The sequence below is a fragment of the Gymnoscopelus braueri genome, assembly GCF_963280865.1.
Source record: "Gymnoscopelus braueri genome assembly, chromosome: 11".
Classification (NCBI taxonomy): domain Eukaryota; kingdom Metazoa; phylum Chordata; class Actinopteri; order Myctophiformes; family Myctophidae; genus Gymnoscopelus; species Gymnoscopelus braueri.
Window position 1 is genome coordinate 9,437,253 of NC_137613.1, and position 25,855 is coordinate 9,463,107.

A 25,855-nucleotide genomic window follows, 5' to 3' on the forward strand; every position below is an offset into this window, starting at 1 on the left:
TTCTTTCCCCATGTAGCTGTGTGTGTGTGTGTGTGTGTGCGCGCGCGCGCGCATGTCCAGATGTTTGTAATAAGTGAGTGTGTCTGTGTGACTGTGCACTTTCAAGTGCCAAACGTAGAACCAAACATTGCAACATGATGAGCCACTGGCAGCCACCACACATACTGTAGGCACCGCCTCCATCCCTCCCACTCATTTCCAAGTGATAAATACTGATGAACCGGTCCGTTATACACTTGTATGTTTATCATTCTGATTATTACATAGATGGTCAGTTTGAGGGACAAAGCAAAGAGAGTTTAGGTTATAATATAATATCCTCCAGGGAATAAGAGATTTCCTCTGATCAGCTTCGATGTCGGATCCTTTTATGAAGTGATTCATCCAGATTTCAGGTTGTTTGGGGGTTTCGCTCAGCAGCATGGCTCCTCTGGTGTTCTGTCAGGTACGTACACAAATACTCAGTTTTACTTTGGTTCCCACCACTGATCGCCGCTTTTTTTGTTTTTGTTTTGAATGTCACCGCATGCTCGCCTCATACAGTAGCTGACCATAGCTCAGGTCCACAGCGTTAGAAGGAGTTCTCCTTAACGCTACTGCGCAGCCTCTCGTCTTTAGTAGAAATAAAAAATACGCTTTTGTTTCTCACCAAAGCAAAGACGTTTTTTATGGAGTTGAAAGCCTACTTTCCTCAGTGGAAACACTCTGAGCCCCCCGCCTCACGTCTAAAATACACGTTTTCACCAAAATGTAAAAATAATCCACCGGATGGAAAATGTTTTAATTACTCCCCTCCGCCCCCTACAGATCAGGTCAATGGGATTTTTCTATTGACAAGATCTGTAAGGGGCGCAGGGGAGTAACTAAAATAGTTTTTCGATCCGGTGGATTATTTTACATTTTGGTCAAAAAAGTGTATTTTAGACGTAAGCTGGTGCCTTAAGTGTTCCCACTAAGGAAACTAGGCTTACAAAATCTTAAAACCATCTTCTTTTGGTGATTAGCGATAGTGTATTCTTTATTTTTACTACAGACTACCGGGGATAAGCGGGCAATGGCCGGAAAGTATCATAGCGTTAAGGAGAACTCCTTCTTCTTCTTCTTCTCCTAACGCTGTACGTGGACCAGAGCTACAGCTGACGAGAGCGTGTTTGTTTTGTGTTTAGATCTGCCGCGTGGGCTGTCCTCATATCCATGACTTGAAGACACATCTACGATCGGATCGTCATCAAGTGGTATGTAATAATATGTAATAATAATAATAATAATAATAATAATAATAATAATAATAATAATAATAATAATAATCAATTCATCATCATAAGGTAGTGTGGTATAGGGCATTAATCTGTGGGACTATTTGCCCTTGTTTAAGGAGAATGAAAGAGTCCAGGCATTACTTCTACTTTGTTACTTTATTTAAGGAGAGTAAAGAGTTAACATCACATGGCGGCTTCAGCAGGACAAGACAGAATTAAACTCAGAATATATATTTATACCCAGTGTGTGTGTGCACATGCATGCTGTTTTCTATAGGCTTGTGCACGAGGTGTATGTGTTCTGATCCAGATGCCGCCCTAAATGTGTGTGTGTTGTGTGTGTGCGTGTGTGCTGGGCATGTATGGATGTACTTCAGTGTGCATTTAGGTGTGTGTGTGTTTAATAAGTATTGACGGTTTAAGTCGTTAAATGTCTGAAAATACACATTAACATGAATCCAACATCTATGAAAAGCTTTAATCTACAACACAATTTTAGTGTGGGTCCCTGCTTCATCTCTCTCTCAGTTAGGGGGTCCTTGGCCTGAAAAGGTTGAAGACCCCTGCTCTATGGTGTCAGAGCTAACAACACCCTCCTATGGCATAAGACCACTTTTATCCAACTCGACTTGATAAATACAACTTTGTGTATTTATCAAGCATAGTGCATAAATATAATATATTATTCCCTTTACAGAAATGCCAACGCTGTCTTCAACAAAGTTCATATTATTCATTCTTAAAGGAGTAATGAATGAAGAATAACTTTACACTCCCTGAATAGCTTTCCCAACACCAGTCACAGCTATTTAGCATAAAACCACTAATACCTCCCTTGGGTGTCTTTGTAATATTTTGCATTCTTTTAGCAGTAGATATTATTTTGCAGTAGCCTGTGTTTCTATGGCAACATGCAGGGGTGTTGAACTGGGAGTAAAAATGACATGGGAATGAAAAGCCTGGAATATGAACACTGAACAGCAGTGGTGTAAAGTAACTAAGTACATTTACTCAAGTACTGTACTTAAGTACAATTTTGAGGAGTATTTCCAGTTTTCAGTCCTTTTACTTCTACTCCACTACATCTCAGAGGCAAATATTGTACTTTTACTCCACTACAATTATTTGAAAACTTTCTAGTTACTTTGTAGATTTTGATTATTATTACAAAACATACATTAACCACTTCAGCCCTATATACATTTCGGCCATTTGAAAATAGCCGATCTACAAGCGTAGATCTCCTATTTTCAAAAGTTTTTATACATTTGAAAACCTGTGAAATGGGACATTCTGCATAATGAGTACTTTCTACTTTTGGTACTTTTTTTTAAGTACATTTTGATACCAATACCTTTGTACTTTTACTCAAGTAAAATTTTAATTCTGGACTTTAACTTGTAACAGAGTGTTTCTACATCGCAGCATTGATACTTTTACTTATTTGGTGCTATGCTCCTGGCGGCAACATGTTCCTTAATATCTCAATAACAGGATACTATGTAGAAGATTCATTAACTGTTTCAGTGCACAGTGGCAGTTAGATGCTCACTCTCCCACTCAAGGTTCATCCAGCATTATAATGCATTTTACCCAGAAATAGTAAGCCAGATTCATACTCCATCGTGCCAGTGTTTGTGCGCTGAGAATAGCCGACCTGCAAGCTCACAGGGGTCTTCAACAGGGGGTCCGGGGACCCCTAGGGGGTCCTCACTCCCAGAGCTACTATAGGGGGTCCGCCAAATCTTTGTGTGATAGGATGTTTTTTTCACATTAACCACTTGAACCCTAGAATCCCTATTCTGAGGGGAACGCTAGCAAATAGAAGATCTACAAGCTCACAACGCCTCGCAGCGCGAGGCGTTGTGAGCTTGTAGATCGGCTATTTTTGGCCAAGAGGCTTGGTGTAGAGGGAAAAAAGAGCAGACCAAGTACAGAGTGAAAGGTCAAGTTTACTAAGTATCGACAGTTTAGACAGAAATGGTGCCATCTTCTAATGAAAATGACTGGCTATCCACAGGTTTTGCAGCAATTTAGTTGCAATTGTAGAAATATTAGGCCTTATGTCGCAACACCATCGGGAAACAGAGCATAAATTAGGCTCTATGGCAGAGGTCTTCAACAGGGGGTCCGGGACCCCTAGGGGGTCCTCAGAGTTACTACAGGGGGTCCGCCAAATCTCTGTGTGATAGGATCATTGTTTTGAACTTGAACCCTAGCATCCCTATCCTAAGGACAACTTTAGCCGAAAATAGCCGAGGCGAAAATAGCGCTGCGAGGCGTTGTGAGCTTGTAGATCTGCTATTTTCGGCAAAGAGGGGAAAAAAGAGCACACCAAGTACCGAGTGAAAGTTTACTAAGTATTGACGGTTTAAGTCGTTAAATGTCTGAAAATACACATTAACATGAATCCAACATCTATGAAAAGCTTTAATCTACAACACAATTTTAGTGGGGGTCGCTGCTTCATCTCTCTCTCAGTTAGGGGGTCCTTGGCCTGAAAAGGTTGAAGACCCCTGCTCTAGACTATATGCTTATTCTAAGATACTACAGTAGGGTAGGGTAAGGCAGTGGTTCTCTTCTCAAACCTTTTCATGTCAAGGACCACCCAAAATGATATGTATTTGGCCGCGGACCCCCATCTCAAATATTTCGTTCCTGCCAGGGACCCCCAGAAGCAAAGATTTAAGTCACAAATGTTTGCTTTATAAAATATATATATTCAAAGGTTTGCACACATTTTCATGATTTTTCAAAAATAGCAGATCTACAAGCTCATGGCACCACGCTATGAGCTTGTAGATCTGCTATTTTTGAATAGCCAAAGTATAAAAGGTAAAAATTATTGTGATGCTATATTAACACATTAGAGGGGGGGAGACAGACAGAGAGAGAGAGAGAGAGCAAGAGAGAGAAAGAGAAGGGAGACAGAGAGGGGGGAGAGAGAGACGGAGAGAGAGCGTGAGAGAGAGAACCAATGGGATAAAGCACTAGCAGGGGTTTTCAACTGGTGGTCCGTAGACCACTAGTGGTCCGCGGAAGTATTGCATGTGGTCCCTGATCATGCATTCAGTAATGTGGGAAAGTGAAGATTTTATTAATTTATTTTCCATTATTTTCCATCATTATTTATTTTGGAGAAACTTAGTATTTTGGTATTTGAGGACACAGGAATTAAAGACATTATCCTCATTATCAGTGGTCCTTTTGAGGAGGCTTATGCTTCAATTTCAAAAGTACTTCAAGCTTAACAACTACAAAAGAAGATCAGAAGATGATCAGCTCATTGCCATGTCCACAGACTCGTAACTACGTAACGATATAATCAATGTGCAGTTAAAAAAACAAAACAAAACAAAAACAAAAACACGTATTTACTCTCATTTACCCATTTCACAAGTTTCCAAATGTATAAAAATGCTTCGAAAATAGCGACGCGTTGTGAGCTTGTAGATCTGCTATTTTCAAATAGCCTAAGTATGCATAGGGCTGAAGTGGTTGATGCATGTTTTGTAATAATAATCAAAATCTACAAAGTAACTAAAGTTGTCAAATAATAGTGGAGTAAAAAGTACAATATTTGCCTCTGAGATGTAGTGCAGTAGAAGTAAAAGTACTGAAAATTGGAAATACTCCAGTAAAGTAAAAATACCTCAAAATTGTACTTTAGTACAGTACTTGAGTAAATGTACTGGCTGCTTGGCTGCTTTCTGAACAACGCAATGAGGAATAAAATAGATGAAAACCAGCTGTCTTTAGTCAATGTAGTAAATCGTTTGGTGATCAAACAAACGAGATGCACGTCTGACAGTAGAGGCGGTCAGAGGAGCAGTTCCCCAGAGTTCCCACAGGCCCATAGATAAAGCGCCTCTCAGCCCCTCCCAAAGGAATCTTATCGGGGGGGTTCGGAGACTTAAGGTGTCCTTGGGCAAAGCATACAGGCCCGCCAGGCACACACAGACAGTCCATTGTGAGAACTTGATGCTACTATCGGGCACACACACACTACTACATACATGATAATAAAACATATTGATACTGTGTATGACAAGAAATTGAAGAGGGCTAGCATCTCCAATGATGTGTGGTCGGTCATGAACAGGTCATGACCCTGCCATAGCTAGCTCTGCCATCCTGACTTCAGGTCCTAAATCTTACACATTTGTAACGGACGTCGCATCACGCGGTCAGAGTTCATCATGACAAAGTCACATAGAACCTATGGACAAGGGTAGACTGTTTTGCACTGGATGTTCAGAAGTTAAAGATTTTAACTTGGTCTGCTCTTTTTCCCTGCAAGTGTATGCAAGTGTAGGTAGGGTACATTAATGAGGGTACATTAATGATGATAAAAAAAATCGGACCATGTCTGTCTAACACTTTCTCTCTCTCCTCTCTCTCGCACGCGCTCTCTCTTGCTTTCTCTCTCTCCAGCTCTCCAGTCTCTCCTCTCTCTTTATCAAAAGCATTGCTTGGCTTGCGCACATTTTAAGCTGGAATATAGGCTCGAAATCAAACCTGCCCTAAATGTAATTTCTGGGAACGCCACTGATATGGTATCAGAAGAGAAGTTGAATTACTTAGAAGGGGGGAATCTAGGCTAAATGAGATCTGACTGCGACCTGCACGGCGCCTCTTCCTGTCACTTGAGGTGATGAGAGATGGAACACGATGGATGATACACAGGAAATAACAATGTGTGTGTGTGGAATGGATATGTGTGTGGTTTAGTTAAAGAGATGGAACACAAGATAGATTGTGGAAAGAACCACATGTGGTTTTAGTTAAGGTGGTTTTCACAGTTGAGTATGCCTCAATATTCAGCACGTACACAGCTTAGATGAAATATACCGGTAGGGCAAAAGGTACACAATGTGCTAGATCTGCAGTAAGGTGTTAAGACATGACCTCCTGCTATAAGGAACTTTAAGCAGTGGTGTAAAGTAACTAAGTACATTTACTTTTTAAAATAGTTCAAATAGCCGTCGACACGTTGTGAACTTGAAGATCGGCTATATGAGCTATTTAAAAAAAATATTTTCTAAATAGTAAAAAAGGCCAAAGAAGTTTAGGCATACAGGGTAAGGCGGTGTGCAAAATAGGGCCCCAAGTGTATATGACTGTACTCGTGCTGTTAGCATTTCTGTCTAATAAAGTATTCAATCAATCAATTGAGTGCTGCTGTACTCAATGGCAGATAGGTATTCAAATGCCTCACTTCAAAGCCAGACTGAAGTGGGCTGCATGGGGGAGGTTACTAGTTCAGTTTTTTATTGTAATATGGATTAGTCAGAGAAGATCATAAAAATAGCGAACATAGGCAATCCACAAGCTCCCAATGTGTCACATTGTGCCATGTTGTGAACTTGTAGATCTGCTATTTTTGAAGATCTTTGAGAAAGACTAAAACTGTATGATTTTAGTTTGTTTTAGTTACCTTTGAAAATACACAATGCAGTTTCAGTTTTTTTTTTTTTTGTAACAGAAACATACAAAACATACATTAACCACTTGAGCCCTATATACATTTTGGACATTTGAAAATAGCCGATCTACAAGCTCACAATGCGTCGCGATACGACGCATTGTGAGCTTGTAGATCGGCAATACACAATATACAATAATAATACAATATTTGCCTCTGAGATGTAGTGGAATAGAAGTAAAAGTATTGAAAATTGGAAGCACTCCAGTAAAGTAAAAAATCCTCAAAAGTGTACTTAAGTATAGTACTTAGTTACTTTACACCACTGGTGAAACAGCATAAGCCTGATGTATACCTCGCAGTGTATAAATTAACCATTTCTAAACGTGTCTCTTGTTCTCTACCCACAGGAAAAGGCAGAACTGTTTCAGAAAGGTAGGTCATCTCTTGTTTGGTAAAAAAAACAACACTGTGCCTCCAAGATAATTATTAATTTAAAGAAATGTCAGGGGTCAGAGGTCACTCATAGTGACAGTTCAATGTGCTGATTGGTCAGCTATACTGCCATATCAGCCCTAGGGCTGATCACCCTCTCTGAGCTTTTATCACTCCCCTCACCCAGGGCAAATACATTCTGGATACGTGATAAACGTTAATCAGATTCAAGTGAAAAGTGATGATCCATTTAGCTGTGTTTATTTTAATATTTGTATTCCTTGTGTGATGAGATGAGTTAGATCGGTGCCAACAAATTGACACGATCACACAAAATTGTATCACTTCCTCTACAGCTATACATGTCAATGTCTGTCTTGCATGAGATTTCAACACAAAACAGTTCCTGTTTTCATTAAGCTCTACTGACCACACAATGTGTTTGAATTCACCTCTGTTCTGTTCTGTGTTGTTTTCTTTCTTGATGTTCTTTTCCTCCTGATTTTCAGAGGTGTACCAGGGCCAAGGTAAGCAGCGTCCAGCTATTTAATCCGTTTTTAATATTCACTGCCTTATTTTGACAGTGACAATGAGTATAGAAGTTTCCATCTGCTTCTGTTCTCTGAGTCTTCCTCTGTCACTCCAGCCAACCTGCATGTCCTCTCTCACTGCGCCCATAAACGGTCCATCAGTTATCAATTATGATAAATCTACATGCACCAAGTATAAGATCATGTATGTATTGCACTCACCTTCTACCGGTATATTATTTCATCATAATCTACAGTGAGGAATCTGTGAGGAACACTTACAGTATGTTGTAACCTTACCCCTGTCATACGCAGTAACAGTGTATGAACCATGAAATGCTGTTATATTATTTGAGAAGGGCCATTGAGGGGAAAAAAAGAACCTGCACACTGCCCTTGCTCCTCAAGTTTATATAAACACTTGACAAGACAATCTTGATGAGGTCGACTCCAGAGGAACTGAAACCACAGTGTTGAATGAACTTGAGGCTTCTGAGCAAGAGCACTGTCTGCGCAGTTTCCCTTTTTGCTGAATAGTCCTGAATATGTCCAACACAACTTCATAATGAAAAGTTGGATGTGCGAATACTTCCTTTGAAAACACATAGCTACTATAAAACAGCACTGTACCAACACACAGAGAGAGCTTCTTGGAGACTATACTGCATCTTTTTCACCTCGATCGGTTTAGCTGTAAATTCTCTCTGATAAATATAGTAGCTCAGTGGTTCTCAACCTTTTCAGGCCGTGACCCCCCAAAATAATCATATTTGAACTTGGGGACCCCCCACCCTGACAGGCACCACCCTGACAGGCAATAAATATTGTGAAAATAGCAGATCTACAAGCTCATAACACCTTGCGTTGCAAGGCGTTGTGCGCTTGTAGATAGGCTATTGCTTATATAACTTGACAATTTGACCAGTTTTTACCAGCTTGGGTAGGGTTCGCCATCCTCTCAGATTATGGGATCTAACCAGTTGCAGCGGACACGCACAGCAGAGAGCACAGCGGTGTCACATTTCACTTTCCGGGGGTTGTATGAATTCCAAAGTATGCATGCTTTGTATGCATGCTTTATTTACTTAATTTTTTTAACAACAACCTGTAGTGACGATGTGTTCTCAATTATATATATAATATATTTATATATAATTATTTCGTAGCTGTTTTGGGTGTGTTGTCCAAGTGCGTAAAAATGCATGGAACCAAATGGACCCTGAGGCAGTGGTAGGGACAGAAACACAGCCAGACACCTGCGCACGCGCACGCACGTACATACATGCACACGCACACAAACGGGGGTTTCCATTAGTCTGAATATCCGTGACAACACATGATTTGTGTGCATGACTCTGCCTCTTAGGGGACCTTTCATGGCTAACTTCCCAGACGCTCTGTTGTGCTTGCTGACTTGAGAGTATAAACATCTGGAGGCCTCCTAACTTTACATAGGATTTCCCCCTGTCGACATTTCTCTTTTATATAGGTATCCTGCCACTACACTTTCACCCTGGCGTCCCTATTTTGGGCATGTCATTATTATAGGCGAAAAGGTTTAAACAAAAAAACATGTCTAGAGTTTTACAAAAATTTCAATAATAATGATACAATAAATAATTCCAAAATGTTGTAAATAGCAGATCTACAAGCTCGCAGCGCGTCCCTACTCAATGTGTTGTGAGTCTGTATTGGGCTATTTGACCTATTTTTTAAGTGGTTAAAGGGGAAGACCACTCAATTTCAACATTGAACTATGTCTTTAATACACCTTAGAGCTGTTGTGTGGAAATAAGAAAAAAAGTCCCCCCCCTTCTGTGTTGCCTAGAAAAGGATAATTGATTGAGGTGGTCTTCCCCTTTAATGACATACCTAGTTAAATAATTATTGTTTTAATATTGTGCATTGCTGATGTTTCTCCATGTCTGACTGACTGTCTCTCTCTTCCAGTTTATCTGAAATTCATTGACATTCGGCAACAATCCCAGGAAAACCCATTATTAGGTGAGTAAAATATGTATACGAGAGAATAGACTAATAGAGTTCTTGTCCACGGCCTCTGCTTTCGCTCTCGGTCTCTGAGAGATAAGTGTCTGTGAGTTCCTGTAGCAGCCGGCAGCCAGTCTGATAGATTCTTGTCTTACCAGACAGCCAACAGTAATAACTGCTGTTATTAACAACGCAAGAGAAATGGGTGGGGTCACTGATAATGTTGGTGGCATCTGTGTCACTTTAGATTTCCTTGGCTATTCAAAAATAGCAGATATACAAGCTCATAGCGTGGCACCAAGTGCCGCACTACGAGCTACTACTGCTATTTTTGAAAAAAAGAAAATATGTGCAAATATTTGAATATATATATACATTTTTATTTCAAATCTTTGCTTATGGGGGTCTCTGGAACAAAATATTTTCAGATGGGGGTCCGAAAAAGTTTGAGAACCACTGATATAGAGCAACATACGTACTTAGTTATTTTCCACCACTGGATGGTGGAAAGTAGAGTTGAGCAGTCATTGCATCTATCTGAGTTGACAGTAAAAATCTAGAGCACGTTTTGAAACACCTGGTTGCACAGGGAACACAGGAAATGTGGTCATGATGCAAAGCAGTCGTATAGATCAAAATAACTTTATGTGTGGGTGGAAAGTATCATTATTGCTAAAGGTTGCGGGTGGGGAAATAAAGGCATTGTTTCCCAGAAAAAAGGTCAAAGAGCTAGATATTGCATTGCATTTGATGTAAAGTCTTAAGAGTGTTTTTTTTATCATGAATGAGGCTTTCCTCATTTAATTTTAAAAGGTTACGTACCGTGCAGCTAGGATGTTATGGGTTATCTCTAATCTCTATGGGTTTTAGACACTGTATACTCAATAAATATCTGGCAACTACAACAACGTGCAAGCATATAAGATTAAGTAGCATAAGTTAAGGTGGTCTTAGTGTTGCATCATTTTAGGGTTGTTTTTGACTATAGTTTTACATAGTAAAATCTTCATATTTTCATGCACACTGCCAGTAGGCCAAGGAAGTCACTTTAGATTTCCTTGGCTATTCAAAAATAGCAGATATACAAGCTCATAGCGTGGCACCAAGTGCCGCACTACGAGCTTGTAGATCTGCTATTTTTGAAAAAAAGAAAAAGAAAATATGTGCAAATATTTGAATATATATATACATTTTTATTTCACATCTTTTGCTTATGGGGGTATTTTCAGATGGGGGTCTGCGGAGAAATACATATAATGTTGGGGGTCCTTGCAAAGAAAAAGTTTGAGAACCACTGATATACACGAATCCACAGAGCGCTTCCCTGTAGGTATGGCTCCGCCCCCTTTAGGTAGCGCCGCCATTACTGCGGTGTCAATATCAGTCAGCTGCTACTACGCTGAGTGCGGTGATATTGACACCGCAGTAATGGCGGCGCTACCTAAAGGGGGCGGAGCCATACCTACAGGGAAGCGCTCTGTGGATTCGTGTATAGAGCAACATACGTAACCAAAAAAAAAAGAGAAACTGTTAGGATTTGGAAGACATTTGTAGAATCCCCCAGAAGCAAAGATTTGAGTTAAAAATGTTTGCTTTAAAAATATATACATTCAAAGATTTGCACGAATTTTCCAAAAATAGCAGATCAAGCACAAGCTCATAGCCGCGCTATGAGCTTGTAGATCTGCTATTTTTGGATAGCCAAAGTATAAGATAATGGTTAAAGTGGTTACACAGATGCGTTCTGGTCTGAATGAGTTAACCGGCTGCGTTTTGGGGCCAGGTCCTCAATAGATGGCAATGAGGCTCCAATAGTCCAATAGCTGATGTGTATATATAGCGTGATATAGGGTTATGGTTAAACAGATTTTGATACTATATTGACCAATTTTGCTGGGGGGCACAGCACCTCCTGGTGGTCCCACTTTTAGAAGCCCTGCTCTATAGAAGATGGTGAGGATTTGTTTGATTATCTTGTGATTATACTGTATTGCTGTATTATTTTATACTTTGGCTTTTCCAAAATAGCAGATATACAAGCTCATAGCACGGCACCGAGTGTTTAAAAAACATTTTGTGCAAATTTCAAAGGGAAAATGTTTTACTCAAATCATTGCTTCTGGGGGTCCCTGGAACAACATATTTTGAGATGGGGGTCCACGGCCAAATACATATAATTTTGGGTGTCCTTGACATAAAAAAGGTTTTAAGCGCCACTGATATTATAGCAACATACGTTTTTTTTCCAGAAAACTGTTAGGATTTAGAAGACATTTGTAGAATCCCCAGAAGCAAAGATTTGAGTTACAAATGTTCGCTTTTAAATATATATATTCAAAGATTTGCTCAAATGTTCACGATTTTTCTAAAATAGAAGATATACAATATATATAAACAATGTATATGTGCTATTTTTGAATAGCCCAAATAAATCTTAAAATGACACAGATGCTTTTCCCGGTCTTAATGGGTTAAGCGTGATGTAATGTCTATCCTGTATTGACCTTATAAATAAGCGGTTGGTTAGTGAGAGTGAATGTCAATTGAGGTTACACGCCAAACTGGGGAAGCTACACAGAAATACGGAAGTTGCCGACGTTTGGCAAGGATTTGGCAAGGATTGACCCCAGGTCAAGTGCGGGTGCATTTGCAGATCAACCATACAGTTATGGGGAAAGGTACTCAAAGTAAAAGTATCACTACCGCAATGTAGAAACACTCTGTTTACAAGTAAAAAGTCTGGTATTAAATAAAGATTTACTTGAGTAAAAGTACAAAAGTATTGGCATCAAAGTATACTTTAAGTACTCATTATGCAGAATGTCCCGTTTCACAAGTTATCAGTATGTATGAAATGTATAAAAAAGTCTTTTGAAAATAGCAGATCTACAAGCTCACAATGTTGCAACGCGTTGTGAGCTTGTAGAAATTCAAATAGCCTAAGTTTAAATAGGGCTGAAGTGGTTAATGTATGTTTTGTAATAGTAATCAAAATCTACGAAGTAACTAGTAACTAAAGCTTTCAAATAATTGAATTGGAGTAAAAGTACAATATTTGTCTGGAGTAGAAGTAAAAGTATAGAACATTGGAAATACTCTAGTAAAGTAAAATGTTATTTTTCCAGATGTTTTACTTTGAGTACATGTACTTAGTTATTTTCCACCACTGGATGGTGGAAAGTAGAGTTGAGCAGTCATTGCATCTATCTGAGTTGACAGTAAAAATCTAGAGCAAGTTTTGAAACACCTGGTTGCACAGGGAACACATGAAATGTGGTCATGATGCAAAGCAGTCGTATAGATCAAAATAACTTTGTGTGTGGGTGGAAAGTATCATTATTGCTAAAGGTTACGGGTGGGGAAATAAAGGCATTGTTTCCCAGAAAAAGAGCTAGATTAAAGTCTTAAGAGTGTTTTTTTTATCATGAATGAGGCTTTCCTCATTTAATTTTAAAAGGTTACGTACCGTGCAGCTAGGATCTTATGGGTTATTATCTCTAATCTCTATGGGTTTTAGACACTGTATACTCAATACTAAATAAATATCTGGCAACTACAACAATGTGCAAGCATATAAGATTAAGTAGCATAAGTTAAGGTGGTCTTAGTGTTGCATCATTTTAGGGTTGTTTTTGACTATAGTTTTACATAGTAAAATCTTCATCTTTTCATGCACACTGCCAGTAGGCCAAGGAAGACACAAATGAAGTTTAACCGTTTGTCGTAAAAGCTGTAATTCCCCTAGCAACTTCCTTGGGTCCTGACAGCTGCAAAGGATAAGGATAATTCCTTTTAACAGGTCGTTCATGAAAGTCCTTGCGGTCTTGTTTCCAATGAGAACCTGTGAGCAATTGGGGTTAAGAGTCTTGCTCAGGGACAAATTTCATATCATCGGCACATATGCTGGGATAGCCTGGAATCGAACCTGGGGCAACCAGGGCCAGCTGGTTCCCTAGGCGGGCTCACTAACCACTCAGCTATGGCAACCCATGACTTACACAGCCCTGGGTAGGCCACCCAGCCTGGCAGAGATTTCTATATAATTTAGTTAGTACAGTAGTGGATAGGAGTTAGGAGAAAAATAAGTTGAGTGATTGAGCGTACTACATAAAAAGGGAAATGATGCAAAACAGAAAAGTTGTGTTGTGTTTTTTCAGTTGTTCTTTTGATTTAACCCATTAAGACCGGGACCGCATCTTTGTAACCACTTTTAACCGTTATTTTATACTTTGGCTATTCAAAAATAGCAGATATGATGAGCTTGTATATCTGCTATTTTTGAAAAATCATGAAAATGTGTGCAAATCTTTGAATATATATATATATATATATATATATATATATATATATATATATATATATATATATATTAGGGCTGGGACTCGATTAATGAATCGCAATTAATCGCATTTTAATCGCATATTAATATTTGACATGAGAACAGTGAAAAGCATTTTTTTCAAATGGATTTTGGATATTTGCACTTTACTCTCGAGTATTTCCAATTTCTAATACTTTTACTTCTACTCCAGTAACTCCACTATATCTCAGAGGCTAATATTTTTTTCTACAATTATTTGAAAACTTTAGTTACAAGTTACTTTGATTTCGATTTCGATTATTATTATAAAACATACAGTAACCATGTGAAAATAGCAGATCTACAAGCGCAAGGCATTGTGAGCTTGTAGATCTGCTATTTTCCACCACTGGAGGCTGGTAGAGTGTGTTGTTGTTACTGTTGTTTTATATATATATATATATATATATATACAGTATATATATATATATATATATATATATATATATATATATATATATATATATATATATATATATATATATATATATATATATATATGTATGTATGTATGTATATAGACTTCCTGTATCTGGTTGCTATGGCAACCTGCCAGATCAGGGTCAGAGGGTCTGATAGGCGAATCAGAGAATCAATCAAACCGAGAGTCCGATCACTGATCGAGGTGGGGTAAGATGCCTAAAACATAGCCATAGCTCTGATCAACAGTCTGTGACGGGTCTTGGAGGCATGTGGAGTGATCCTGTGCTTGCGAATCCCTGATGAACTTCAGAGCTTTTGTCAATTATATAGTAGTAAGATAAGATTCCAAAGCGAACTTTTTTAACTCAAATCTTTGCTTCTGTGGGTCCTTGGAACAACATATTTTGAGATGGGGGTCAGCGGCCAAATACATATCATTTCGGGGGCCCTTGACATGAAGAAGTTTAAAAAAACTCTTAGGATTTAGAAGACATTTGTAGAAACCCCAGAAGCAAAGATTTGAGTTACAAATGTTTGCTTTAAAAAAATATATATACCCAAATCTTCAAGATTTTTCAAAAATAGCAGATCTGCAAGCTCATAGCGCGGCACTCGGTTCCACGCTATGAGCTTGTAGATCTGCTATTTTCGAATAGCCAAAGTGTAAGATAATGGTTCAAGCGGTTAAAATCTAAAATGCTTAATGGGTTTAAATAGAGTTTTGCAAGATCCTCCTGTTCCTCATTTAACACACAGGTATGTTTGTTTTTCTGCATTTTCTTCCCTCCTATAGGCTTTTCTCTGGTGACACTGTGCTTGAGTTCACCGATTGCCGGCAATGGCTCCCTGTTCTACCTGTGTCACGCGTGCGAGGACTCGGTCCCACACATAAGGGAACATCTCAACTCTACCACACACCGCTGCAATTACTATGTAAGTGTTGACCTCCTCCTTATACAGAGATACACATCGATTGATTGATTGATTGATTGAATGCTTTATTAGTCAGAAATGTAAAACAGCACGAGATATGGTAAGACATTAACCCATTAAGACCTAGGCTGAAAAAAAACAAAACAGTTTTCAGAAAAAACTTGTTGGTACAGTGGTGTGTTCAAAACCTTTTCATGTCAAGGACCCCCAAAATGATATGTATTTGGCCGCGGACCCCCATCTCAAAATATTTTGTTCAAGGGACCCCGAGAAGCAAAGATTTGAGTTAAAAATTTTCGCTTTAAAAATATATATATTCATTGAAGATTTGCACACATTTTCAGGATTTTTCCAAAAATAGCAGATCTACAAGCTCATGAGCTTGTAGATCTGCTATTTTTGAATAGCCAAAGAAATCTTAAAATGACACAGATGCGTTCCCCGTCCTAATGGGTTAAATACCAATCCCATTGATATTTGCTTTAACCCTGTCTTCTACACATCAGCTCGGATAAATGCTCTTTGTAATTGAGATTTACTTTTCCTATTACCCAGAACTACACCAACCCCAACGCGCTGAGATTCTCCTGGATTGACGTGGCCCACGGTGAAACAGAGAAGAACCGGGAACGACACACTGGGACGCTGCAGGTTGGTTGGCATGATGCGCAGAACCACAACGTTTGAATTCGTTCAAAGCGCTGCATGCATGATTGTGATAATGACCACTTTTTTCACCTTTTTTGTCGCGGAATTAACCCATTAAGACCGGACGAACTCATCTGCGCCATTTTAGATTTCTTTGGCTGCAGATCTACAAGCTCATAGCGCGGCACGAGTGCCGTGCTACGAGCTTGTAGATCTGCTATCTTTGAAAAATCGTGAAAATGTGTGCAAATCTTTGAATATATATATTATTATTTTTTAAAGCAATTCTTTTTACTCAAATCTTTGCTTCTGGGGGGTCCCTGGAACGACACATTTTGAGATGGGGGTCCGTGTCCAAATACATATCATTTTGGGGGTCCTTGACATGAAGAAATTTGAGGACCACTGATATTATAGCAACATAAGTTTTTTTCGAAAAACTGTTAGGATTTATAAGACATTTGTAGAATCCCCAGAAGCAAAGATTTTAGTTAAAATGTTTCCTTTAAAAAATATATATTCAAAGATTTGCACACATTTTCAAGATAAAAAAAAAAAAAGCAGATCTACAAGCTCGAGTACAGCGCTATGAGCTTGTATATCTATTTTTAGCTATTTTTTTATAGCCAAAGAAATCTTAAAATTACACAGATGCGTTCCCAGTCTTAACCCATTTAGACCTGAGGCCTAAAAACGCCTTCTAAATCCTGACCTAAGTTTTCTGTAAAACTTCAAATATTTATTCCAAAATTACAAAACAAATATGTTGCTATATACTGTACATAGCAACAGGAACCCCGTCCTGAAAGGTATAGTTACAAAAAGGGGTTCCCGCCCAAAATAGGTTAATGGATTAATTTGTTCAAAGCGGTGAGTGCATGATTGTTAATGACCACTTTTTTTTCCCCACCTTTTTTGTCGCGAAATTAACTCCGCTGCCAAATTCCAGAGTAAGGGCGCGCTCCCACCGCACTTTTATTTTACCTCTGGGGCGGAATCTGCCAATGCTTTGTCAATGCAAATGCGTGGATTCTTGGAAAAAATGCGCAAGACCATGAATCCACGCATTTGCATTGACAAAGCATTGGCAGATTCCGCCCCAGAGGTAAAATAAAAGTGCGGTGTGGCCGTGCCCTAAACCTGCAAGGACTTGTGATGTTAGAATATTTGATAGCTGGACCTCAATCCGTCTGATTTCATACATTTCATAAAATGTTTTTGATAGTGTGAAGGAACTGGATGGTTGATGCCTTCAACATGAGCTGTTTTATTCCATATTTTCTGTGTACAGGTTCTGGACTTGCCTCCAGATTTGTTTGACACAGTGAAACGTACCAGTTATGCCAAAGGTACAGTGCTGCCCCTCTGTCTTATAATCTAGTCTACACCTATACCTCTTTGCCAAAAATAGCCGATCTATAAGCTCACAACGCCTTGCAGCGACTTGTAGATCGGCTATTTTCGGCTAATGTTCCCCTCAGAAAAGGAATTCTAGGGTCTAAGTAGTTTATGTAAAGAAACTAAATCCTATCACACAAAGATTTGACGGACCCCCTGTAGTAACTCTGAGGACCCCCTAGGGGTCCCGGGCCCCCGGTTGAAGACCTCTGCCATAAAGCCTAATTTATGCTCTGTTTCCCGATGGTGTTGCGACATAAGGCCTAATATTTCTACAATTGCAACTAAATTGCTGCAAAGCCTGTGGATAGTCATTTTGGGCATAAACAAGAAGTTGAAGGGTACATTTAGGCCTGATAATGATGTACTGTGCATGTTTTTTTAGTTTTGTTTTGGAAATTATAACTAAAATTGAGGTGCCCACCAGTGGTGGAAAAAGTACTCAAATGTTTAACTTAAATAAAAGTATCAATACTGCAATGTACGGTTACAAGTAAAAGTCCGGAATTCAAAATTTACTTGAGTAAAAGTACACAAGTATTGGTATCAAAATGTACTCAAAGTACCAAAAGTAAAAGTACTCAAATGTTTGAAAATAGCCTAAAATAGGGCTAAAATGGTTAATGCATGTTTTATAATGTAATAATGTATATCTGCAAAGTAATTAGTAACTTAAGTTTTCAAATAATTGTAGTGGAGTAGAAGTAAAAGTATAGACAATTGGAAATACTCCAGAAAAGTACCTAAAAAATGAACTTAAGTACAGTACTTGAGCAAATGTACTTAGTTACTTTACACCACTGGTGCGCACAATGATTAGGTGCCCACTTGACCTGTATGGCTGTATCCATCATTGGGTTGCATCATCACGCTAATGGTTCATATCTCTGTTGGTTTATGATGAGATGCTGCCCTCCTGTGGACAAAATGAGTAACAGCAGGCACATATTGCCTATAACTGCTCCTAAACCGTCTGTTTTCTGAGGCAGAATAGACCAGGCTCCACTGATGTTCACAAGGGCTTTTTATTTCCCCCAAGACAGACAGACACCGTGAAAAACTGTGAATGAAATTACATGAAACAAATAATATTTTTTAACAGTAAACACAATGAATTATAATGTCTTTGTTGGCAGCAACATTGCTGTCATCTCTTTAAATGTCCATGAAATGTCCACATTATCAATGAAATGTCCATATTGATTAATTGTCCACGTTGCATAATCACACACACACACACACACACACACACACACACACACACACACACACACACACACACACACACACAAAATGAAGACAACTTGTACAGACAAACAAATAACAGGTGACGTACCGTGTGCGACTTCTGCCCAAAATATTCAGGACTGTTACTTTCTTTTTATCTTATTTATATATTTGTAGAGTCTTCTTGACATATAGAAAGAGCTCCTTTCAGCTCTGAAACTCTGTTAGTACTGATTACCTGCACCTAGGCTCACACACGTGAACCCAATGTTCTAGTGATTGGTGTTATGTGACATCTGCTACAGCAGGCCACAATGCAGAGAACAGTAGGCACTACTATATATCACTATATCATCACTATCAGAAAAATAATACAATTAAATACCACAAAATTCAACCCAACTCTGGGACAGCTATATTGCCTTTCATGAAGTGATCAGTTTCACACACACACACACACACACACACACACACACACACACACACACACACACACACACACACACACACACACACACACACACACACACACACACACACACACACACAATATTAGGAAGAAAACCCGGACTGGATCCGGATCTTAAACTAGTAAAATCAACAGGGAGTTGACATTTTTTATTAAAGAAAATTATTGGTGATGTTCTATTATATAGAACATCACCCAAAAAAAAACAGTTCTGTTTTTTTTTGGGTTAGGGTTAGGGTATACTGTCGAGTCAGAATCAGCTTCGTTTGCGTTCATTTACAGGCTAAAAGAGCTCCTCAGCCTCTTCACTGTATAATGTAAGTCAATGAGGAGCATATTTTGACAGTGGTGTAAAGTAACTAAGTACATGTACTCAAGTACTGTACTTAAGTACAATGTTGAGGCATTTGTACTTTACTTGAGTATCTCCAAGTACTTTGACTTCTACTCCACTACATCTCAGAGGCAAATATTGTACTTTTACTCCTGTACAATTATTTGAAAACTTTAGTCACTAGTTACTTTGTAGATTTTGACTATTATTACAAAACCACTTCAGACCTATATACCTCGGCCATTTGAAAATAGCCGATCTACAAGCTCACAGCGCGCCGCAAAGCGACGTGTTGTGAGCTTGACTTTTACTTGTAACAGAGTATTTCTACATTGCAGTATTGATACTTTTACTTAAGTAAAATATCTGAGTACTTTTTCCCACCACTGTATTTTGAATTATCAATTTCTAATCAATGCGATAATGGAACAATTATTATTGATTTCTTGCCCACCTTTGGAGTTACATCATGGCAAGGTAACTACACAACCCAAACCTCCAAAGTGGTCTAGCTAGTGGGATTCTCCCCTACATACTTTATGCATTAATACACAGTGTTAATATGAAATTATCAATGATTATCATTATTAAATGATTATCATTATCATGTACTAGGGCTGCACGTAACACTATTTTTTTTGTTTTTGTTCCTATATCATTTATATCCACAAAATAATTCAAATCGATTTTTTATAATTGACTAAATGATTGGTTTAGTCCGATTAATCAATTAAGCCATATTTAATACTTTATCGTACGTCAGTGTTGCGATGTCTTACATAGATGTGTGTTCATAGAATGCAAAATACACTAAGGGCTCTATCTTTCCTTATGCCTAATATTATTAGGCATGTTTTATCATTTTGAAAAACATAAAAAATAAAAAAATAGCTGATCCACGACGCGTTGTGAGCTTGTAGATCAGCAATTTTTCACTATTTTAAAATGTTTTTCATTTAATTTCATTGCTAGTTATATTAGACTTGAGGCATAAGGCTCAAGATAGGAACCTAAATACACTACACCACTGGTTCCCAAACTTTTTAGCTCAAAACCCAAAAGTGAAATTTGACATTTGCCCATGACCCAAACTAGTGAAAATAGCAGATCTACAAGCTCACAACGCATCGCTTCGTGCCACGTTGCAGGCTTGCAGATCTGCTATTTTCAATGTACTTCTTAAACATTTGTTTTCTAATTTAGGGAATTTCATTGATTACTTTGTATTTTATTCATGAAATTCTTTTAGATTTTTTTAAAATTTGTTTTCACCTCATGAAAATGTGTGCATTTTTGTGGAAATCTTTAGAAAGTCTTTTAAAATAATAATAATTAATGACAAAAAATAAAGGGACATTCACTCCTGACCCACAAATGGGTCCTGATCCACTGTTTGGGAAACAGTGCACTACACCTCCTGATATGGGCTGCTGTGGTGGGAAATGAGGCTTGTTTTCCTGTCATGGTTTATCAACATCTCACAGTCGCCCTAATGACACCCTAATGACACCCTAATGACACCCTATTGACGCTTATCAACATCTCACAGTCGCCTTAATGACGCCCGCCTGGAGATTATCAACATCTCACAGTCGCCCTAATGACACCCGCCTGGAGATTATCAACATCTCACAGTCACCCTAATGACACCCGCCTGGAGATTATCAACATCTCACAGTCACCCTAATGACGCCCGCCTGGAGATTATCAACATCTCACAGTCGCCCTAATGATGCCCGCCTGGAGATTATCAACATCTCACAGTCGCCCTAATGACACCCGCCTGGAGATTATCAACATCTCACAGTCGCCCTAATGACACCCGCCTGGAGATTATCAACATCTCACAGTCACCCTAATGACGCCCGCCTGGAGATTATCAACATCTCACAGTCGCCCTAATGACGTCCGCCTGGAGATTATCAACATCTCACAGTCGCCCTAATGACACCCTAATGACACCCTAATGACACCCTAATGACGTCCGTCTGGAGATTACCGGCTCTTGCGTGGCGGAACATATCGTTGCTGTCGGGCATAAACCTCTTATCTCCATATTTTATCGTTTTTTTTTTTTTTTTGTAAATTAGTGCCCTACAGTACAGCATCAACATGTACAACTATATACATATCGGCCATTTGAAAATAGCCGATCTACAAGTTTATTTCAAAAGATATTTTTATACATTTGAAAACTTGAAATGGGACATTCTACATAATGAGTACTTACCAATACTTTTGTACTTTTACTTAAGTAAATGTTTCTCATGATTCTCTTCTCTCTTTGACAGCAATGGACACTCTGAGTCAGAATGACAACCTTCTGAAGCAGACCACAGGTCAGTTGATGAGCTCCCTCTGGCTGCCCAAGGCTTACCTCATTATATGATATCATTTATATATTGTATATTACTCTATATTTTGTGTTCCCTTCACTGGCGTTTCGTTTTCTGCCTGCAAATCCCTATAATCAAGGGCATGGCACCCCCTAACCTTCAGGACATGATCCAACCCCGTACCCCATCCTGCACACATCCTCCCTCTTGCAGTCAGAACTGCAGACTCGCTCCCCGTTTACTGCCGCAGTCTGAAAACTCACCTCTTCAGACTCCTCCACCTCGCCCCCTAGCACAGTGGTTCTCAAACTTGTCAAGGACCCCCGAAGTGACATGTATTAGCCCACGGACCCCCATTTGAAAAGATATGCCGCAGGGACCCCCATAAAGAAGATATTTTTACGGCTCTAGCAGTGATTCTCAACCATTTTAATTCAAGGACCCCCATTTTGACATGCATTAGGCTACGAACCTCCATTTAATGGCATTTCTATCTCTGGGACCTCAATTTATATTGTAAAATCAATGTTAATTTAACTCCGAGAGTGTACAAATGGAATCAAATGGACCTGTTAGGGTCCATTTGGTTAATTTGGTTAATATTACTTGGACATGTTATTTAGACAGATGCTAGGTTTGATGTGTACCTGATATCCTAGTGTAGTACATTAACGTACACAAATGTGAAATGGACAGGACTCCAGAACAAAAGAAGCTACTCAGTTATACATGTATACATTTTTTTTACAACAGACACACGCCATGGGAACGCAGCTGCGGGTCATTCAACATTAAATCTTTTAGAAGGTCAAAACAGGTCAACGTGGCCTGCCAGAATGTAACGAACAAATGATGAAAGGAGAGCTAAAGAGATCCCCCTTCTAGCATAAATTACCAACTCCTCCAGCCCAATGTGCTACCCAATATACTGCGCGCTGTGTTCCCAACTAGAATAAGCACCCATACTAAACTAACACACAAACACATCACATATCTGGTATAAGTATATTATAAGTATAGAAATACCCTACACTAGTTTGTTTCTCTGAAGCACTATTGTTCTCTTTGCACACTGCGTACAGTATGTGACCATTTACCCTGTCGTTTGGTGACTAGGGTTCGTGCCATTTACACTGATTTCACACTTGTAAGTCTCTCTGGATAAGAGCATCTGCTAAATTGCCATTTTAATTTATGCAGTTTGATTGACAGTACAAAAAAAGAGATCCCTTCCTCATTGTGTCATCAAAACAATGGCCTTGTGTTCCAATATTTGTTGTCATCCATCTATCCACATATATGTACTTTATATATGTGTGTGATCTATCCACAGCTGCAAGACCAAAAAAGATGACCATACAGACATACCTGGGAACCTCCAACATGAAGCATTCTCTTCTAGGTCAGTGCTTGCATCACAGAATAAGTCTGGGGGCAAAATAATTGGTTGGCTTTTTTATTATTTACATATTTTTAATGCACTTTGAAAAAAAAATATATTCGATTGAGACTGAATGATTTCTCCATTGATCTCAAATGACAGGGCCTATTGTAAGCTGATCCGCTGTAGTAGAATAGTTACCGTTTTCATTCAAGCCATCTAAGGCTCTTTTAAAGACCTAGCTCATCAGGTGAATGCAGCTACTGTAACTAACTGGTAGAATTTAAAATTGGGTCCCAGAGGTACCAGAGTTGAACCACATATTATTGCACTCTGTTGCACCTTTTCATCCTTGCAGGTCTGGAGCACCTGGTGGAATGCAGCGGTGAGGAGCAGACGAATAGACGCTTATATCTCTGCACCGTCTGCGAAATCAGTCTAACTGACGCTAAGATCATCAAACATCTCCTCAGCTTTCATCACATCCACAACTATATTGTAATTTGCTATGACACACTGTTGCATATAATGTTAATACTCCAGTCAACATGCTCAATGGTGTCAAAGCCGTGCCCCCTGGGTCACAAAGAAATAGCCCCTTTCAACAAAACTCTATTAGGCCATTAGTTTTCGGTTGCAGGTTTTCGGTTTGCAGAATTTAACTAACCCAAATGCAGGTCCACAACCAGCAGAATTGAGTTCAATCAAAATATTTATTAAATAAAGCAGAAAAACAGCAAGCTTACAACTGGTGAAAACAAGCAGGAATGTGGGAGTGGCCGAAGTCTGGAGAGACAGACCGTGACAGTACTCCCCTCTCAAGGGACGGCTTCTAGGCGTTCCACCACTCTGGCCTGGAACACCGAGCAGGGTTGGTGGAGGGGGTCTGGGGCAATGGACCAGAGCAAAAGGGGTCTGGGAACCTGAACCTTAGGCGGACGGCCTGGACGCCGGGACGAGGCAGAAGAGGTGTCGTCTGGTGGACCGCCTGGAGGCTGGGATGCCGCAGAACAGGCGACATCGTGTGGACGGCCTGGAGGCCACTCAGAACCCCATGGCCGCTTAGGAGAAGGATCTGGAGGATGACCAGACGGAGCCACACAGGAGACCGGCGATGTCGGCAGGACCACCCTGGATGAAGATCTAAGGAACAGCGTCGGTGCAGACTCTGGAGACGGGGCTGGCGAGGATGCTGCAGACTCTGTTCGCCGGGAAACGTTTCCTCCTCGTGGGCTTAGGCAGCGAGGCCGAGCTGGCCCTGGTGGTGACGGAGAACGCCGGCAAGCTGCTGGTGGGACGCACCGTGGTTGGTGGCAGACTGCACCGGCGTCCCGCTGCTGGGCTGCGACGTGGACGCCACCGTGGATGAGGTTGCCACCGAGACGTGGCTGGCCATGTGTGTGGAGAGGGAGTGTGTTCTGCAGCTGTCCTCAAACCCTCTGTTCACGCCTGTGGCTGTGATGGAGGCCCGCTCTCCTCTCACAGACTGTGTCCACTCCGTGAGTCAGTTCACTGGAGCTGAGAGAGAGAGTCCCTGGTGGAGCTGGCTAAGTACCTCAGAGCCAGTGTCCAGGACTACTTTGCACGCAAGGCCAACCAGAAGAAAGGCATGAAGGCCAGCACCCATTTGGTAGTGCAGACGCCGGAGGGTACCAAGTACAACGTAGCAAAGAAATGGGGTCTGCCAGCTGTCACCCTTTATTGGACACTGGAGTCTGCCAGGAGCGGCCAGAAGGTCGAGGAAGGACGTTTCCTAGTCGACCGGTCTCCATCACCAGAGAAGGACGATGAGAGCTTCGTCCGCGGTTCCCAGCGGGCCTCCTCCTGCTCCTCTGCCAGCATGCATCTTGGGGTCACGTGATCTCCTGGTTCTGTGTGCATCTGGGGATGAAATGGTCACTCGTGTTAGTGAAGAGCGCCATCTAGTGGAAACACCAAAAAACACAAAAAGTTGTCAAAGTGGTCCTTGGCAGTGAATGAGCTAATGTCCTTAGACAACATTAAATTACTAAAGTCAACATCTTTAATTAAACATTTTAAATGGAATAAAGAAAAATCAAAAGAGAAATAGCTGATCCACAAGCTTGTAGATCGGACCCTTTTTCACTTGGTATTTTAAGCCTTTTTAAACATGGTAATTTCATGAATATTCTACATTTTAGTAGTTTTAAACTTCTAAACATAATTTTTACCTTTTTAACTTTGTATTATCTTTTGTATTTTATACTTTTAACTTTTCAAAAACAACATGAAGTCAATGCTGCAAATTGCAATGTGTTCCTTAACCAATTTAAACTTTAGCAGTTAAACATGAACATATTAAGTCACATTTCAAACACATTAAGCAGCATTTCAAACATATAAAATAAATAAAACATTTCACCGACCATTGGCCTCTTTGGACTGAGCCCATGAGTGGAACTTGGAGCTTCTTCTCTCTAAAGTTTGTTTGTCGGAAAGACTGGGAACCTCCATTCCTTTTCAGATGCACCTAATCATGTAACGAGCTGTCATTTTGCTGCTGCACTCTGGGAAGTGTAGTTATTTGAGCAGAGTAGGTGTAGTGTTGACTATATATGGAAGAGGAGAGATGGAATGGAATGTGGGAGTGGCCGAAATGGAGACACGGTCTGTGGAGAGACAGACCGTGACAGACGGACATATTTCAACTTTTTATGTTTTTTTTATGTTATGTACGGACGGACAGG

At 39.8% G+C, this 25,855-nt stretch overlaps 1 protein-coding gene across 1 annotated transcript in view; it reads left to right on the top strand.

Annotated features, from left to right (window-relative positions):
* The first annotated feature begins 330 nt into the window (after positions 1–330).
* Positions 331–25,855, top strand: part of LOC308094906 (uncharacterized protein) — a 101,227-nt gene continuing 75,702 nt past the window's right edge. The window contains exons 1-11 of the mRNA XM_080441729.1: positions 331–445; positions 1,167–1,235; positions 7,095–7,119; positions 7,629–7,646; positions 9,600–9,653; positions 15,215–15,354; positions 15,910–16,005; positions 17,294–17,351; positions 21,722–21,769; positions 23,100–23,168; positions 23,506–23,645. Coding sequence (XP_080297855.1) covers positions 422–445; positions 1,167–1,235; positions 7,095–7,119; positions 7,629–7,646; positions 9,600–9,653; positions 15,215–15,354; positions 15,910–16,005; positions 17,294–17,351; positions 21,722–21,769; positions 23,100–23,168; positions 23,506–23,645 — 741 coding nt within the window. The 5' untranslated portion in view covers positions 331–421. The remainder of the gene's footprint in view (positions 446–1,166; positions 1,236–7,094; positions 7,120–7,628; positions 7,647–9,599; positions 9,654–15,214; positions 15,355–15,909; positions 16,006–17,293; positions 17,352–21,721; positions 21,770–23,099; positions 23,169–23,505; positions 23,646–25,855) is intronic.